The sequence below is a fragment of the Cygnus atratus genome, chromosome 1, assembly GCF_013377495.2.
Source record: "Cygnus atratus isolate AKBS03 ecotype Queensland, Australia chromosome 1, CAtr_DNAZoo_HiC_assembly, whole genome shotgun sequence".
NCBI lineage: Eukaryota > Metazoa > Chordata > Aves > Anseriformes > Anatidae > Cygnus > Cygnus atratus.
The window spans coordinates 21,496,410-21,512,006 of NC_066362.1; the positions used below are offsets into that span (position 1 = coordinate 21,496,410).

Below are 15,597 nucleotides of genomic sequence, written 5' to 3' on the forward strand. Positions count from 1 at the left end.
TGAAGATGCTAATCATGTGGCCACTGTAATATTTTGCATTTCTTGAATATTATCATACCATTGGTCTCCTACAGGCCACTTCTACAGCTGGTAAAGTCTCTGCATTGACATTTTTAATGTGTCTGAAAATGAAAAAAGGGCTTTTAATAGGGAAGCCCTGATTTAGATTTCAGTTAAACTGTTAAATTCAAGATGATTACATAAGAACAAAAAGATTCAAAAAAATTGCTTTTAGCCTGTGCTCTGAGATGTTACCACTGAGACATCAACTCTGTCATTGTAAAATGACACCAAATAACCAACTCTTCTTGTGATTGGGGCTGGCTAACCATATTGTGTTACTGTGTTTATTCTGATTTATTCCATGTTGATACTGGCAAAAATGCCCAGCAGAGGGCCACCTTCTGTTAAAATACTCCAATCGCAGAGAATGAGGATTAATGAAGCATTAAGCAAGAGAAAGGTAACTCAAGAAAATAGCAGTGTGCATGCTACAGAAAAAAAACCCCTAAAGGTACTCAGCTGGATTAAAACTGTTTCATGTCAGTTTTTATACATATTACAGAAGATTTTTGCAATATCTCAAAAAAACATTTATAAATAGTTGACCAAGTTCAAACTTGACAAATAGCTGGAACACTACAGAAAGAAGTCTATGATAACACTAGGTTTAAGTTCAACTTATAATACAGTTTAAAAGGACATGAAGACTTTACATTGCATTTATAGTACATTCCTATTTACAAAACAGGTTTGGCATAAGAAGAATAATAATCTTTTTACAAATATTAGGATAAATATTTACAAGCACTTATGGTATCTCCACTTCTGAGTAGCCAAAGTCAGCTGGGAGTCCCTCCTCTGCCAGCGATAAACCTGATTCACTAAAATGATACCCTCTTCAACCTTCCCCACAAGGAGATATACCATAGGACGATGCGTTTGAGTCATCTTCTGTGTACAGTTTTCATTGATAAGCAGCCACTGTTGTATCATGTTCTGAGTTTCGTAAGGCAAGAGTGAGCCCTGGGTAATAAATTCCACTTGGCATTCAATGTTGTACTCTTGGTCACCAAGTAATGTTCTTTTTTTGGATAGCTTTACTTTCACTGCTAATGAAAAAAAGGAAAAATATAAGTCACTACATTTGTTCAAATGCAGAAATATACACTACCAGTGAAAGCAGGAAGATTCCTTAAAATATTCTGATAATTTCTGGTGATAAAGTATGGTGACATCTTATCCAGCAGCAGTATAGATTTTAAAACTTTTTTTTTTTTTTAATAAAGATTATGTTGCTGAGAATTTTTTCATTAAATCAGACAACTAGGAAAACATTTTCACAAAGGTAATATATTTTTGCCATCACTGTATATGATGGTGACTTTGTGGATAGATATTGCAAGCTGTTGGCATTGCTTTAATAGCACAAGGCTGCCCACCTTGCCCAAAAAATTCTGCTGAAACTCACTTTGTCTGTATTATGAACCCCTCAGCAAAAATAGCCCGTAATGCTTGCTGATACCACCCTTCGAGATACTGCCTTTACATTACAGGCACCTACCTACCCCACGTAACTCCACCAGCACTTCTTAGCATGAAATTTCTCTGCAGTGCCTGATCTAAGGCCAGCTTAATTCACTGACAGCCTCTGCATTGACTTCAAAGGACTTTGCAGGATGTTTCTAGGGCAAACTCAAAAGTATTGCCTGTCACTCCAATAAGACAACACAAAGTAAAAATTTGACTGTTACGATTTTCCAAGTCTTTTCCGAATCTTTTCAGTAAGCTATGTATCATGAACAACTTAAACATGCAAGTAACAGGACATTCACTGGTCAAACAACCAAAGCTTTACTTTGGGTTTAAATACTGATAACAGACAAATCAGCTAATTTGGATGCTTTTGCCAGAAATATTTTCCATAAAGCATGTTGTACTACAATGTAGCCAGCTCAACAAGAACAGAAAAGCTATTTTTTTTTGTAGAGTAGATCATAAAGAAGTCTTTCATGCAAAATAAATATTTTGCTCAGAAAGAACATATTCTGAAAAATAACCTAAAGTTCAGTCAGCAACTAAGCTCTCAGGATGCAGACTTTGAAATCCCAGCAGAAACTGTCAGCTACTTTAATCCTAATTTTAAAGCACTTTTGAAAGAGAGCTGCTAGTTTCTTTAATATCAGCTGTATTTGCAAGGACTTACCGAAGTTATTGTCACAGAAAACTTCAAGAACTCTTTTGTGTGTAAAGAATTCCTCCACTGCTGGGCAGGTCTGGCATGCAGGCTTTGGTAGGACTGGTAAGAAATTGTAAAGTCTTATCACTACCTTTTAGAATGTTTTGTATTAGTTTTCTACTGTGAGCCTACTGAGAGCCTACTGCTTAACTACAGGTATGGTATAGAAAATACACAGCTGTTCAGTGATAATGTGAACATCCACATACTTCTCTGAAAACATGGCTAAGAAAGAAAGGGAGTTTCAGTTTCCATACCCATTCACTCCTTGTTCAGACTGACAAGCTCAATCATTAGCATCAAATGTCAGTATCAAATAGAGTATTATTTTTAATATGTCTGTGGTGGGTGAGGAATGGGTCAGGTGAGCAATTCTGTCAGTGATCCTGGGTTCAGCTGAACTAAGACTGAACATATGAATTTGGGTGTGCCAGCAGCAACCTACTTCTACTGTTTCCTGCATATGTAAATAAGCCTGAGCACATTTGAACATTTGACCATTAATGTCATTCTAACTCAGGTTTCCATAAGGAAAATTAGATAATAAATCCTCCCAACTTTCCCAAGCTGATCTGAGGACCAATTTAATGCATATGTGAGTTTCTCAGATCCCTATTAAAGTTGGTAAGTCTATAAAGAGACTTCAAAATAAATCAAATACAGTGTGCTGTCATGAGCATGATACTGCCTGTAGCTGTGCAGGGAGATAATCATTTCCACCACTAAGAGTAGATTATCTACACTTCATTTTATTGAAACTATACAAAATCCCAGACTGGGAACTGTGCCTCTTGTATCTTCTTGTTTCTCTGGAGCATAAAGTACAGCGCCCTGCCTCTCTGCCATCTTCCACCTACCTTTGTGCAAGTATTTATATTCCTTTGTAAGCGATGCCAGACACATGTCCTCGTCCGCAGGGAATCGGTCGCAGTCCAGGCTGTCTGGCCAGGAGTGTCCATGGCAGGCAAGCACGGGTGCACAGCTGTCCCGGACACCAACACACATACTCCTACAAGGATGGATGAATCTGCATCGCAGAAAACACCAGACTGAATCAGTTAAAGTCAGTGATAACAAGTTATTTCAGCAGTGATTTCTGTGCAAAACACATGCAGATATTTGACATCCTTCAGCAATAATACAGTTATAGAAGTGGTGGATGTGCAAATTGGGCACGTGGTCTGTATACTGGACTGGGTTGTGCTTATAGAATTAAGTTTTTTTAAATGCTTTTCTTACTATCCGAGAAAAGCTTTGGCAAGAGCCTGAGTCTATTCACAATGGGTGTTCGGTTTCAGTGTCACCTGGATTTAACCCTAAATGAACAAGAAAAAATTTCAGCTGCAACAAACTAAAACATGACATTTTTTGGCAACAGCATTCATTTCCATGAAGCAAACTAAAGTTTAAGTGGAACATGTTTTCATTACTTTTATTCACAGTGAGTATGAAAAAGTTAACAGAATTATTTCAGATAAAGTAGAGATCACATTTCCATTACAACAAACACGCGTCTGATTTGATCCCTGTTCCGACAAAAAGGCTGGCTGTTTGTACGGAGCCGTGGTACTTACGTATCTAAGCAGATGGGTGCAAACAGAGAGCAGAGGAATGTCCTCACGTGAGGGTGACAGTCTGTGTGCACCAGGTGCTGCCAGGTGGTGGATTTTAGGATAACCTCTGCCATGCTTGTGTGTCCCATCAGGTTGGGAAGCCTCATTTCGGAGTACCCAATCTCGTGGCACATGTCCAGCTCCTCGGGTATCTCTACACATTTGGTGGATAATCCAATGTCGAAGCCCATTGCCACTCTGAGGAAACCACTCAGAGCGAAAATAAGTATTTTTGCCATCAATAACATCTTCTAGTGAGTCCTGGGTTGCCAAACAGGGAGCTGTCAAACCTCCCGAGCACAGGGGCATGCTGAAAACTTTGTGGCTTATATACCCCAAGAGCTTAATGAACCCCTGGTTATCAACTGCTTATCAAATCACTTGAGACAAGACCGGGTCTTATTGCCTATTCAAGTGATTGTTGTGATAACCAGGGAGGTGGAGACGAGGTACAGAAGTATGTTCCCTAAAGACACAGATTTGCTATAGGCTTTCACGTGCCCGACAGCGTCAGCTGCTGCAGCGTGCTATGTGGCATATTAAATTTTGACACCTAGGAGGCTTGCTATGTGCTTTCCAAATCAAATTAAGAGATCCCCCAGAAAAGTGGTTGGGCAGACAAGCTGTCTCCCAGGGCTGCTCTGTCTCCTTTGTTTTCAGACACTGCTGACTGGGCAGAAAAAACAGCCCAGATTGACTTATCAAGTGAAAATATTTTGCTTGTGCTAATTGCTCATGTCTCTTCCACTGTTTTACAACGTAGCAGAGGTAGTTTCTTTATTTGCTCAAGCACCAAAAAAGAGACATGTGACATACTAAATCTTCCAACTTCTATTATTTTTATTAGACACCCTAACATACAGCTGTTGTTTTTTACTGACTGGAGTGACTACAGAACTTGCTTCTTTCACTTATTCAAGTTCAGTGGTGGATTTAATCTTTCCTGACAGAAACATATTGTAGGACTACTGTGGCTATCAGTACTTCTTCAGAGGGAAAAGAAATACGGATTTTTTTCTTATTTCAAATGAATCTGGTAACACTTGAAATTGTTCAAATAACTCAGCATTTTACATTTTTATTAATAAATTATAATTATGCAAAACTGTGTGAAAGCAAATTTGTGAAGGCAAGTAATACCAGCTGTGTACTTTTTCTGTTTGTAGCATAAAAATAGTATTTAATTTCTTACAATAAATATTAGCAGAATTACTGACAGTACTTCATTAGTTTTAGTATATGACTGATAAACGGCTTTTAGCTATAGAGCAGAAGCTGGGGAATCAGTTAAGGAGACGATCTGGGTAATGTGTATCTTACCTATTATGAATAGAAAAGTCAGAATATTTGATATTTAAAAGAGTTGGAGTTCTAAACAAAACTTTTTGTGGAAATTTTTAGCTTGATGAAAATATTTTTCCAAATAGTTTGTTTTGTTTTGTTTTAATTTCCCTTTCTTATCACATGATTTATTAGCAGAAATTTTTAGATACTAACAATATGTACGTGGGTATCTGCCTAGATTATTAGATCAAAGTACATTTATAACAGTGTACCGTCTAGTATTGCTGGTGCTTGACTGAAATACAGTTTTCAGAAACAGGAGCTTTTTGTGTTATACCTAGATGTAGTACATTTAGACAATGTGCTCCCTATCATTTACATGTTTATATCTAAATGTTAGAATATTAGTCCTAGCATCTTTGAAACCAATGACAAAACCCCACTTATTCCTCTCTAGCTCTTTTCTTTATTCTAAGCTACTGGCAAATTTACAGTATCTGTTTTAATACATTGAAAAAAAAAGGCACCTGGACATCTCTGACATGAGTGTCACTTCAGCACTCAGCAGCTGGAGTGAAACTGAGCTTTATGTATAAAGTTCACTCTTAGCCAGCAATTTCTGCGTCCATCCATGTTGCTAATGTCTTTACCAAGTCACCCCATAATTTTATGAAATGAATCAAACTCCTCTCTGGCCCTAATAACATTATTTTGTTGTACTTTTCTCATCTGGTCATTACCTGAAATAAGGTGTCAAGATCTCTGGTAAAGGAAACCCTTCCATTGTGTGTGTAGCATGGTATTACATGCACAATTCTGAGTCATATATATATTAAGGGTCTGGAAAGTGTCATCTGGTGGAGAAAAAAGAGAAAAAGAAAGAGAGAAAGTAACAACAGTATGTTTTGGGATCTCCTTGCAGAAGCACTTAGCAGGCTCTGGTGGAAGCCGGTTTGGGCTCTGTAGGCCTGGACACACAAAAAGGAATTTCCATAGCCAACATGCTTTGGAGGGAGCACACTTGCATAGTTATGGCCCTCAGATACGAACTGAAGAACACGTTTACATCCAAAATAACTCTACACAGCTACTGAGATGATCTATATCCACTCATGAATAGCAGCAAGTTGGCTGCAACAGCACCCGTGTGGCCCTGGTCACAGGTGACTGCCATTTTGGCCGTCATGAGCTGTGCTTACGTTGCTCTGCAGGAACGGCCTCCATGGTGCCACCAAATGGGGCTCGCTCTGCCCTTCCCATCCGCTGTGTGCCTTGCAAGCAGCCTGGACACGTGCCCTCATGCTAGGGCTGTGCTCACGCTATGCCTGAAATCATGCTTGCTGGCTTGTGATGTAAGAGACCCGATTTTGAGAGCTCCCTGTGGGACATCATTAATGGACAGAATAGACACAGGGATAATGAGAGAGTGTGAGAAAAAGATGATCTAATAACAGCTAATACCTCTCCTGACAAACTTAGTCGCCATAGGAACTGTCTTAGAAATAAATAATTGTGTACCTCTGAGTCAGTTTCCTACCAGGGTTTCTCAGGAGCTTGGTCATTTATGAGCCACCACAGAGCTGTACCTTAAAGTTTCTTTCAGCCTTAGATATGTTACAAAGTAGATCAGCTATCTTTGAATTCCTTGCTTCTGGTGACTTGACTTTCAGTGGGTCATCATTTCATAATGCTTGGTTTACTCTCTGAGTACAGTGGCATAGTTGGAGGCTGATGGCTTGACCACTCCGGAGACATAAGGAGACATAAGACATCATGCAGCTCTCTCTGTAGCACAGCACTTTAGCTGGAACCTGGGGGACTGAATGGTGTGGAAGAACCTCCAAGATTTTAGCCAGCAGTGCAGACTACCAGAGGAGTGGCAGTCCATTTATTTTGCTTCTCTTTCTTCTTTTGAAGTTCACCCAGGGAACAGGAAGTCTTCATGTCTTTGTCAGAGGTGGTGAAGCATTGTGTATCTAAATATGCTTGGCAGATTAATAATTGTCACTGGCTCTGAGAACAAAACAGATACAAATGTCTTTGCTTGATACCTATCGCTGCATTTGGTTTTAGTCTGGATGTGAAGCCAGAGCATTATCCATAATCCCAGTCTGTCATTTTTGTTAGCTGCCTTCTGTCAGGAAAAAGGATCATTTGGGGGAGCTTCTGCCTCTGTTCTATTCTGACAGTCATGGGGTTCAAGATGCTGGGCCAGATTGCCTAGACTGTGTCATTTTCAGCATTGTTATTTACCATGGAATTTGATAATTTGACACTTCCTTTCCCCACACTGAAAAGTCAGTTTTAAGCAAGGGAAAGATTTTCGCTATGCTTCTGTTTAGACTTAATTATTTTGATATTACTCATGAGCAGGTGTTACCTTGAAACTTGTTTTGACAGCAAGTCATTATCATTTATCATTTGTAGCAAGAGTCATGTAGCACAGTTATTACAGATGGGCATGCAAAGTAGATTGCCATTGCTTGGAGAGTGTTTCAGGTCCATCAGACATTGGATCCTTGGCAGAAGTATGAGTTGCAGCACCTGTGTTGCTGTGCCATGAATTCTCTTTTTTTTGCAAATGTTCAGCTGTTCTTTGACATTATATGGAAAAAAAAAATCATGTAAATACATGCACATCTTGCTTCTGGGAATACAGTAAACTGTGATTTACTGTTGCCACGCCAGCTAAACATTCAAATTACACAATAGCTGATAGAGGAAGGATATTTCTTATTGTAGTGATACATACACAGGGATTGCCTGAATAAGGGCTATATAAAATAAAATGAAATATTTTTAGTTTTGCAAACTATCAAGAGAGTTGCAGCATCTGCATGTATTTTGACTGGGCAGCATAAAGCATAGGACCTGAGGTTTAGGGAAACTTTCATCTCAAAGTTTGGAGTCCAGCTAATTCTCTCTGAAATGTTTGAAGAAAGCCTTGCAGTCAGTCCATTAGCCATGGGCCGTATTTATTGTTCCTGGATATGAGAAATGGTCACCTGCTGATGGACCCTGATAACACGAATAGTTGCTGGAGACCCTGCCCACCTCTGTTCTGCCTCCTTTGACTGTTCCCAGGGAGACAGACAGAGATTAACCCGGAGCCACCAGTCAGACCCTAATAAGAAATGGGACTGAATTTTTCTTCAAAGAAACTAGGAATTTGAGAGCGAACTAGCAGATCTAGAGACTTTTGGATTTAATCTAAACAGTGGTTGTAATATTCAACTGGAATTTATCTGAAGTGTAACTGCAGAAGTGCAAGGCTCTTAGACAAGGACCAAAGCTTACAACTATGCACCCAGAGTCCCAAAAGGAGGCTTCAGAGATGCAGCTGTTGCAGTGAAGGCAGCTTTGCTGGACCAACATGCTTATTCTGTGGGGCAGCATTTATTACATAATGTTTTCTTTTATTGTATTAAAAAACTCTTAGGCCATGTATGGTATCTGTAAACCAGCAGAGGAAGAAACATGGTTGTTTTTGAAAACGCCTCTTTAATTTACTCACCACAAAGGCTTTAATTTTTAAAGATTTTTAAACAATTTTAAAGCATTGCTTTAGTTTTTAAAGAATAGAAATACTGGATTTCCTTACAAATCTGTAACAGGCTCACTGCCCTGGCATGTTGAGCTCTGTCCTTGTTCCTGGTAATTGATTAACCCAGAGGAGAGTTTGTTTTAATAGCGAAAGAGAAAGTTGATGCTTGGTGTGACCCAGATTTAGTTTCTGACATCGCCACAAGCTTCCTGTTTAATCTGTAAATTTTACTCCCCTCGCCCATAGACTTAGGTGACAGCACTTCTGGGTGACAGTACTGGGGGTGCTGGAAGATAAACGCATTTGAATATGAAGCATTCAGATACTGCAAGGATTGGGAGGAGGCATGTAAAGACTCACACGGATTCTGACAGCATCACCTAAAGGCACAGATATGCTGAATGCTATACAAAACCCGAGTAAGTAGCATTTCCGAAGTAGACCAGATAAGTCAGGGATTGAAAAAGGGCACAGGGAGATTAGCTGTCTTGCAGCTAGATTTAGACAATATCCAGCGTGCTACATGATAGAGCCTTATGGTACAGGCTGTCTGAATTCAATTTTTTACATAATTGATCATGTATTAGGTGAGCACCTTCCACACAAAGCCAGTGGTAATAGCCACTTGTTTGTTTGTTTCACTCCTTCATTTCCTTCATTCCTTCCTTCTTAGTCTTTGTCTTTCTTTTGTCTTTTTTTTCTTCATTTCCTTCCTTCCTTTCTTCATTCCTTTCTTTTTTTTTTTTTTTTTTTTTTTGTAAAAAATCAAACTTCTTAGGGTTATTTTTTCCATTGTTACTGGTTTGCTGACTCTGTATCAGAGCTGCGTTCCCTCTCAGGCATCTGTAACAAGCAGCTACAAATGAAATAAAAATCTAGTTTCAAAGGAGAATGTGCCAAGTTATTTCTAAACCTCTGTGAACAAAAGACAGTAAAAGTAGGCTCAGGAGTGTTTCATAGAACCATAGGGGATCAGTTGTCTTGCCTACATGTAAACAGCAAGTACATACCGACTATTTGTAGTCCATTGAGAAAGTAAACAGGGTTGTCTTGTCTATCCCCAATACTTTCTTTGTCTGTGGCCTGTAGCCAGCTACTGATTATCACGATAAGGCAGAAACACATTAAGTCTTGAAAATTATGTCTGGCTTCTGGCTGTTAGAGGAGATAGCTCTATCAGTTAAGCACGTAAAAGGCTGGGTGAGTGCTCAGCTGACTCCAGCAGGCCTGGAGCCGATCCCTTTTAACTCACTTGACAGCATTTTGCATCTAACTTCTCCCTCCTCCAGCTACCTGGAGGAAAGGCCACCAGAATTTGGCATTATACCATCAAATGGCTGGCCAAACTCACTTCTCTTTGATGCCATCGGAAACAATGGACCCGAAGCATCTGTGTAAATGTCAGACTTCATCATAAGGGCTTTGCTAAAGAAGAAAGCTTGCATAGTGCCTGTAAGGTTTCACAAATAAATAAATGTGCCTAAAATATATGAATTGAGGCATTATAGGCAATTCTTCTCTAAGCAAAACTCCCTCTGGCATTAGCAAGAGTTTTTTTCTTAATAATGATGGCAAAATATAATCTCTTTCCTTGGACCGAAGATGTATTTGAATGTATATAATCAAATCAAGTGTCCCCATTGCAAGTGGTTTTGGTGGTCTGAGAAGAAAACAAAGCTTTGTCAATAAATAATCAAGTGAATGTCAGGTTCTGGATTCTGTTTGTTGGATTCCCGGCAGCTTTTTTTTTTTTTTTTTTTAAAGATATGACTAATGTTTTTAAGGGTATAGATTTAGTTTAAAATTTTGAAAAGAAAAAGTATTTTCTGGATAAATCTTTGCCTAATTTTTAAGTTTCTATGTCTGACTAGTTTTGGAAAGAGGTTTTTTTTTTTTTTTTTGTAAAAACATTTGCAAAAATTTTCCTTCAAATACATAGAAGTATAGTAAACTTTGGGCGGCTTAATTAACACAAATGGATGTGCCCTGAACTCAAGCGTGTGCATAGTTTCAGTTTTCAAAAATTGTTTGCGGATGCAGGGAAAAGAATATAGATTTATAATTGTGATAATTACAAACTACTTAAGAGAGTGACTGCTTCACAAATGAGTGTGCCCACTCAAAGGCATACAATGTATAAATGTTACCTGACTGCTCTGCAGATACTCGATTGGAATAGTTACTTCTATTCTGTCATCTGAGCTCGGTAGGAGATGGGTAAGGGATACTTACTGAAGGTCTGGATGTTCTCTACTTATTTTCAGTCTCCCCATTTTAGGCACTCTCCTGCAGACACCTTCTGGAAAAGGATGACCGCAGGAGACAGCCTTTTAATGCCCGTTCTTGCTCTCCCAAATGACACGTTTGCTCTTATGACTGTGACTAATCTACTTTTCTCCCTTATTTCTCACGGAGCTCTCAACTCAAAACATTTTCCAGCTTTCAATTAACTACAGCACAGGCCTTTTGCATATACCATTTTGATTACAAATGTGCAGCCAAATCACACCTCTGCATGCCAAGGGAAAACAGCAGGCTGGCAATGCCTATAGCTCACCCCAGAGGTACCAGCCCCTCAATCAGGTATTTGTAGCTCCACCACCACGCAAGCTGATTCCAGATGTGGCATCCAGACCTCTGAAGAATACCCTGGGCTGGCTTTCCTTTTAATTTCTGTAGCTTAATGTAGACAGACTGCCCGCTCAAGTGAGCAGCAGCATATTTACTGGTTCGAGATGCAGCTCTACAGCATCCAGCATCCTCGGCTGATCTCTGCCCCTGTGCTGAGCCATTTCATCTGAGGTGGGAAATGAATGCTCCTTTTTTTGGTTTGGTATTACTTCCTAGCTTAGTGAAGTGAAGCAGCTCTGTATGGATGAGCTCTGAGAAGCACCAGTTGCAGCTAGGAGAGAGCACCACATCAGCCTTTAGTCAGATCTTCATGGGCAGCTGTGGAAGCACAGCCCGAGATGTCAAATCTGGCAATGGCTTGACAGACACTACTTCTTTTTCAATCAAAGCCTTATGATTTTCCCTCTGTTGTCACACTGGGATGGGATGGTATCCAGTTAGATAGTAAGTCTTCTTGCCCATCTGGTAAGACATCTATTAGAACAGTCAGGTAAAAGTAAGTAGATCTGGCATCTTGTACGCTTACTAAATCTTTATATTTGCATCCTAACAGGGTTACAGAGTGCCTTCTGGTAACACTCTGTAATTAAACAGCAACAGGCCCCTAAAATCTCCAAAACCCCAGCAGCTGCTCCTACAGAAAGCGTTTGCTTTGCTGTAGCAATTCCAACAACAGGCTTGAGAGTCAAATCAGCTGCTCCATCCCCACTGATCCACTTCATGGGACAGCCCCGTTTGTCTTCCTGAGAGGCTTCAAGTTCTCTGCAAAGGGGGAGAACTCAATTGAAAGAAAGAAAGGAAGGAATAAAGGAAGAAAGAATTTTTTTTTCAAATAGAAAGCTTAGACAAAATACTCTTTAAAAAAAAGACAGAGAAGAAAACAATCTTTCTTTCCCTGGGCCTTTGGTCTCCCAGAAAGTTCAGAGGGCAGCCAGGGCAGGTTCCTTCCTTTACACCATGGCTTGTGTCACACACACAGCCTCTGCTGAGATCAAAGACATTTGGTTTCTATTACCCTATCTCAAAGAGAAGTTCACTGATAAAGAAGTCTCCACCCTAATGATTAAACCCTATTTGGATTTGCATACCTGGGTGCGAGCCCTTCAGCCTGCAGGCCAGGATTAGGAGGTCCATGACTCCAGTGCCCATTTGCTAATCTGGCTGCTTTGCCTGTCTGTGCAGTGTTATGTCATTTGGCTTTCACAGCCATCCACTCCTCCCAGGGTGTTTTTCTTCCAGGGCTGCTACTGCGAAATGGAACCAAGATTAGTCCATCCTAAACAGCTGCACAAGAGCTGAGCAAACAAATAAGGAAAAAAATATACAGCAACCATTTACTAACTGCTCAAAATTAAACAGTGCCTGAAATGATCTTTAGGATTGTGGTTTACTTAGGGTTGGTTTATGAAACTCAGGAATGGAGATCCAAGCCAGGGAAATAATTAAATTGAAGGCTAATTGGGAGAGGCTGATTTTTTTTGTTTGTTTATTTTAGGAGCCATTTTCATTCCCTAAATAATGTTAAGGGCTTCCTGCTGGTTGCAGTGACCAAGGATTGATAGCTGTGTCCACAGGAGGCCCTTTTCATTAGGGAAACCATAGAGGAGTAAATAGGTTAGAGGGGAAAGTATTTTGAAATTAGAGTCAAGAGCATCCAGAGACAAAAGATTTGTGCGTGAGGCTTTATTTTCAGACCTTGGAGGGAGGGTGTCTGCCTGACAGCTTTGCCTGGCAGTTTTTTCCCCCAGGTATGTCTGACTGGCAAAAGCAGTCCCCGCTCTCCATACATACTCTCTTTGCATCTCTACTACAGCATCACTACTGCTATGTGTACCAAGGCAGGAGAGCTTTTTTATTGGGTGAGAGAGAAAAATAATTTTAGAAAATACATCCGGAGAGTGTGACCTGAGAACTTGCGTGGGTAAATGCTCTGTATTTTTATATATTTATATATATACATGTACATATAATTGCGTCAGATTTTGCTGTCCTTTCACACTGAGCAGTATTTTTCTTCCTGGCGTTCCATGGCAATGGAATGGAAGTACCAGATTTACAGGATCACAGGCTGAGGTTGGCAGGGCCCTCTGGAGGCCATCTTGTCAAACCCCCTGCTCAGGCAGGGCCACCCAGAGCAGGCTGCCCAGGACTGTGTCCAGGCGGCTTTTGGAGATCTTCAGCAGGGGACTCCACCACCTCCCTGGGCAGCCTGTGCCAGTGCTCAGCCACCCACACAGCATAGAAATGTTTCCTGATGTTCAGAGGGAACCTCCTGTGTTCCAGTTTGTGCCCACTGCCTCTTGTCCTGTCCCTGGGCACCACTGAAAAGAGCCTGGCTCCGTCCTCTCTGCTTTACTGATAGGCTGATCCTGTACCCAAGGAGGACAACAACAGATCCGTAATCCATGATTAAATCCTTAAAGCCAAGATTCTGCCCCTTTTGCTTATGCTGCATGCTGTAAAACATCCTGTTGACTTCAGTGCAGTTCTCCTGGCATGCCTGGATCTTAGCAAGCCTGACAGAAGGTGGCCAATGTACATAGGCCACCCATTGCACTCACTGGTGAATTATCTTTCAGGATATTCTATAAAAACATTTGGTTTAGGGACGTACCTTCAAAAAAGATATAGAATGGAAGGGACTTTGCCCTGCCATAAGGTAGACCTGAGTAAAACATCTTCATCCTAACACCTGGGCTGCAGCAAGGAGTGCTGCAGGTGTGTGTGGTGAGCTGTGAAGGGGTCAAGCGGCTCCTCTGAGCGAGGGCAGCCCTGAGCTCCACGTAGACCTGGCTCAGCATCCCCTCCCTGCAGGCAGGCAGCAGGCAGATTGGCTGGTTTTTGGGGAGAGAAGTAATAGCTTTCAATTTACTTGGCAAGAACACCATTTGAGTAGAGAAACAATGGAAAATGAGGGAAATCACTGCTTTGCCTTCTGCTCTCTTTCAAGTTTTCATTTTTCCCCTTTCCAAGAATAAATATCCAAGAGGAATGGCATGTTTCTGGTTCAGACTCTTTAGAATTGGTCTTAATGATTTGCCTTTTTTTTTTTTTTTAGGCCTAACATTCCTGGACAAGATAAAATAGATTTAATCTTCTTTAAGCATACTAATTGATCGCAAAGGATATATGGACCAGCTGACCATGATCATATCAGAGAAGCCTTTATTAACCCTAAGGGCACCCTCAGGCATCCCCAGGTATGACTTTGACACATCTTTGGGGCACAACAATGCTGTCAGCTGAGCTCAACTCTCCAGCATTTTCTCCCGGGAAGCTGTGCTTATCCCACTGCTGAGGCGGGATGTTATGGTGCAAAGCAAATTTTCCACTTATGTAAATAATTTATATCTCGAAGTACTTCAGCTAATGCTGCCAAACACTAGCTATGCAAAGCAATTCCAAAGCTGGAAGACGCACAGCAAGTCCATAACATTAATCGTATCAAATCCAGGCGATCATAACCACTAATCCTGCCATAAAGCATGAAAGGCTCTGAAATCCAAGGCAATTGAAAAATCAAAGGAAAAGTAGTTAATGTTCTGGTTTAGAGACTTGAAATGGCAGCACTGAATAGCTATAACAATTATAGTTACAATGAGCTCTGTTAGTGGAGAGAATCCCACTTGTTTTACTCCAAAATGAGAGATTCCAAATATTCACTTGTTTACCTACGGCCATAGCTTCACACCTGCTCGGGTAATTCAGCCCCCTGAATTTAGAGCATCAACAGAGCTCTTTGATTTAGAAGCCACGAAGTGAGTCACATTTAAAGCCTGTAATGTGATGGGAATTTTTTTGTATCCCTGTCCTCCCATTCCGTTGGCTTGCAGCTTGACCTCAAATCCACTGTATTCTCACTCCTGTGGTTTAAGCTGATGGCTCTGATTATTTACTTAGGATTTTATCCAATAATGACTTTTAAAAAATCATCCTGTAGATGCTTTTCTTTGTTTTCTGTGCTCTCTTGTGGTTGTTTTCCTTCCTATCTCATCACTACCTTTTGCAAAAATACATCACGTATGAAAAGCTGTATTGGAGTGAATTTTATTGTCACGACACTTACTATGGAGGTGGTCCAAATCCTGTTAATAGAGACTTGCGATGACTTCCTGTAGGTTTCCCGAATGGCAGGGAAAATACATATTATTTTCTTTTGGGCACTGCATTCCTCTTGACCCCACGCCATGCATCAACTGCTTCACAGGCATCACATTTTTATTATTTCATGGCAAGGGGACAGCAGCACGAAGAGATTAACATCATATGCATCCATCCATCCATCT

At 40.5% G+C, this 15,597-nt stretch overlaps 1 protein-coding gene across 1 annotated transcript; it reads right to left on the bottom strand.

The window, feature by feature from the left end:
• Positions 1-801: 801 nt before the first annotated feature.
• On the bottom strand, positions 802-4,100 carry LOC118254238 (secreted frizzled-related protein 2-like). The gene is made up of 4 exons (XM_035559324.1): positions 3,814-4,100; positions 3,097-3,266; positions 2,207-2,299; positions 802-1,112 (listed from the first exon to the last, which is right to left on the bottom strand). The coding sequence occupies exons 1-4, from the start codon at positions 4,098-4,100 to the stop codon at positions 802-804; spliced, it is 861 nt and encodes a 286-aa protein (XP_035415217.1).
• Positions 4,101-15,597: the final 11,497 nt, after the last annotated feature.

What these genes read in the sequence shown, in the direction of transcription:
- LOC118254238 (XM_035559324.1), bottom strand. Translation starts at nt 4,100, where the DNA reads ATGTTATTGATGGCAAAAATACTTATTTTCGCTCTGAGTGGTTTCCTC. An exon ending in GCACCCATCTGCTTAGATAC is followed by an intron (nt 3,267 to 3,813) that starts GTAAGTACCACG and finishes TCTGCGATGCAG; the next exon opens with ATTCATCCATCCTTGTAGGA. An exon ending in ATATAAATACTTGCACAAAG is followed by an intron (nt 2,300 to 3,096) that starts GTAGGTGGAAGA and finishes ATTTCTTACCAG; the next exon opens with TCCTACCAAAGCCTGCATGC.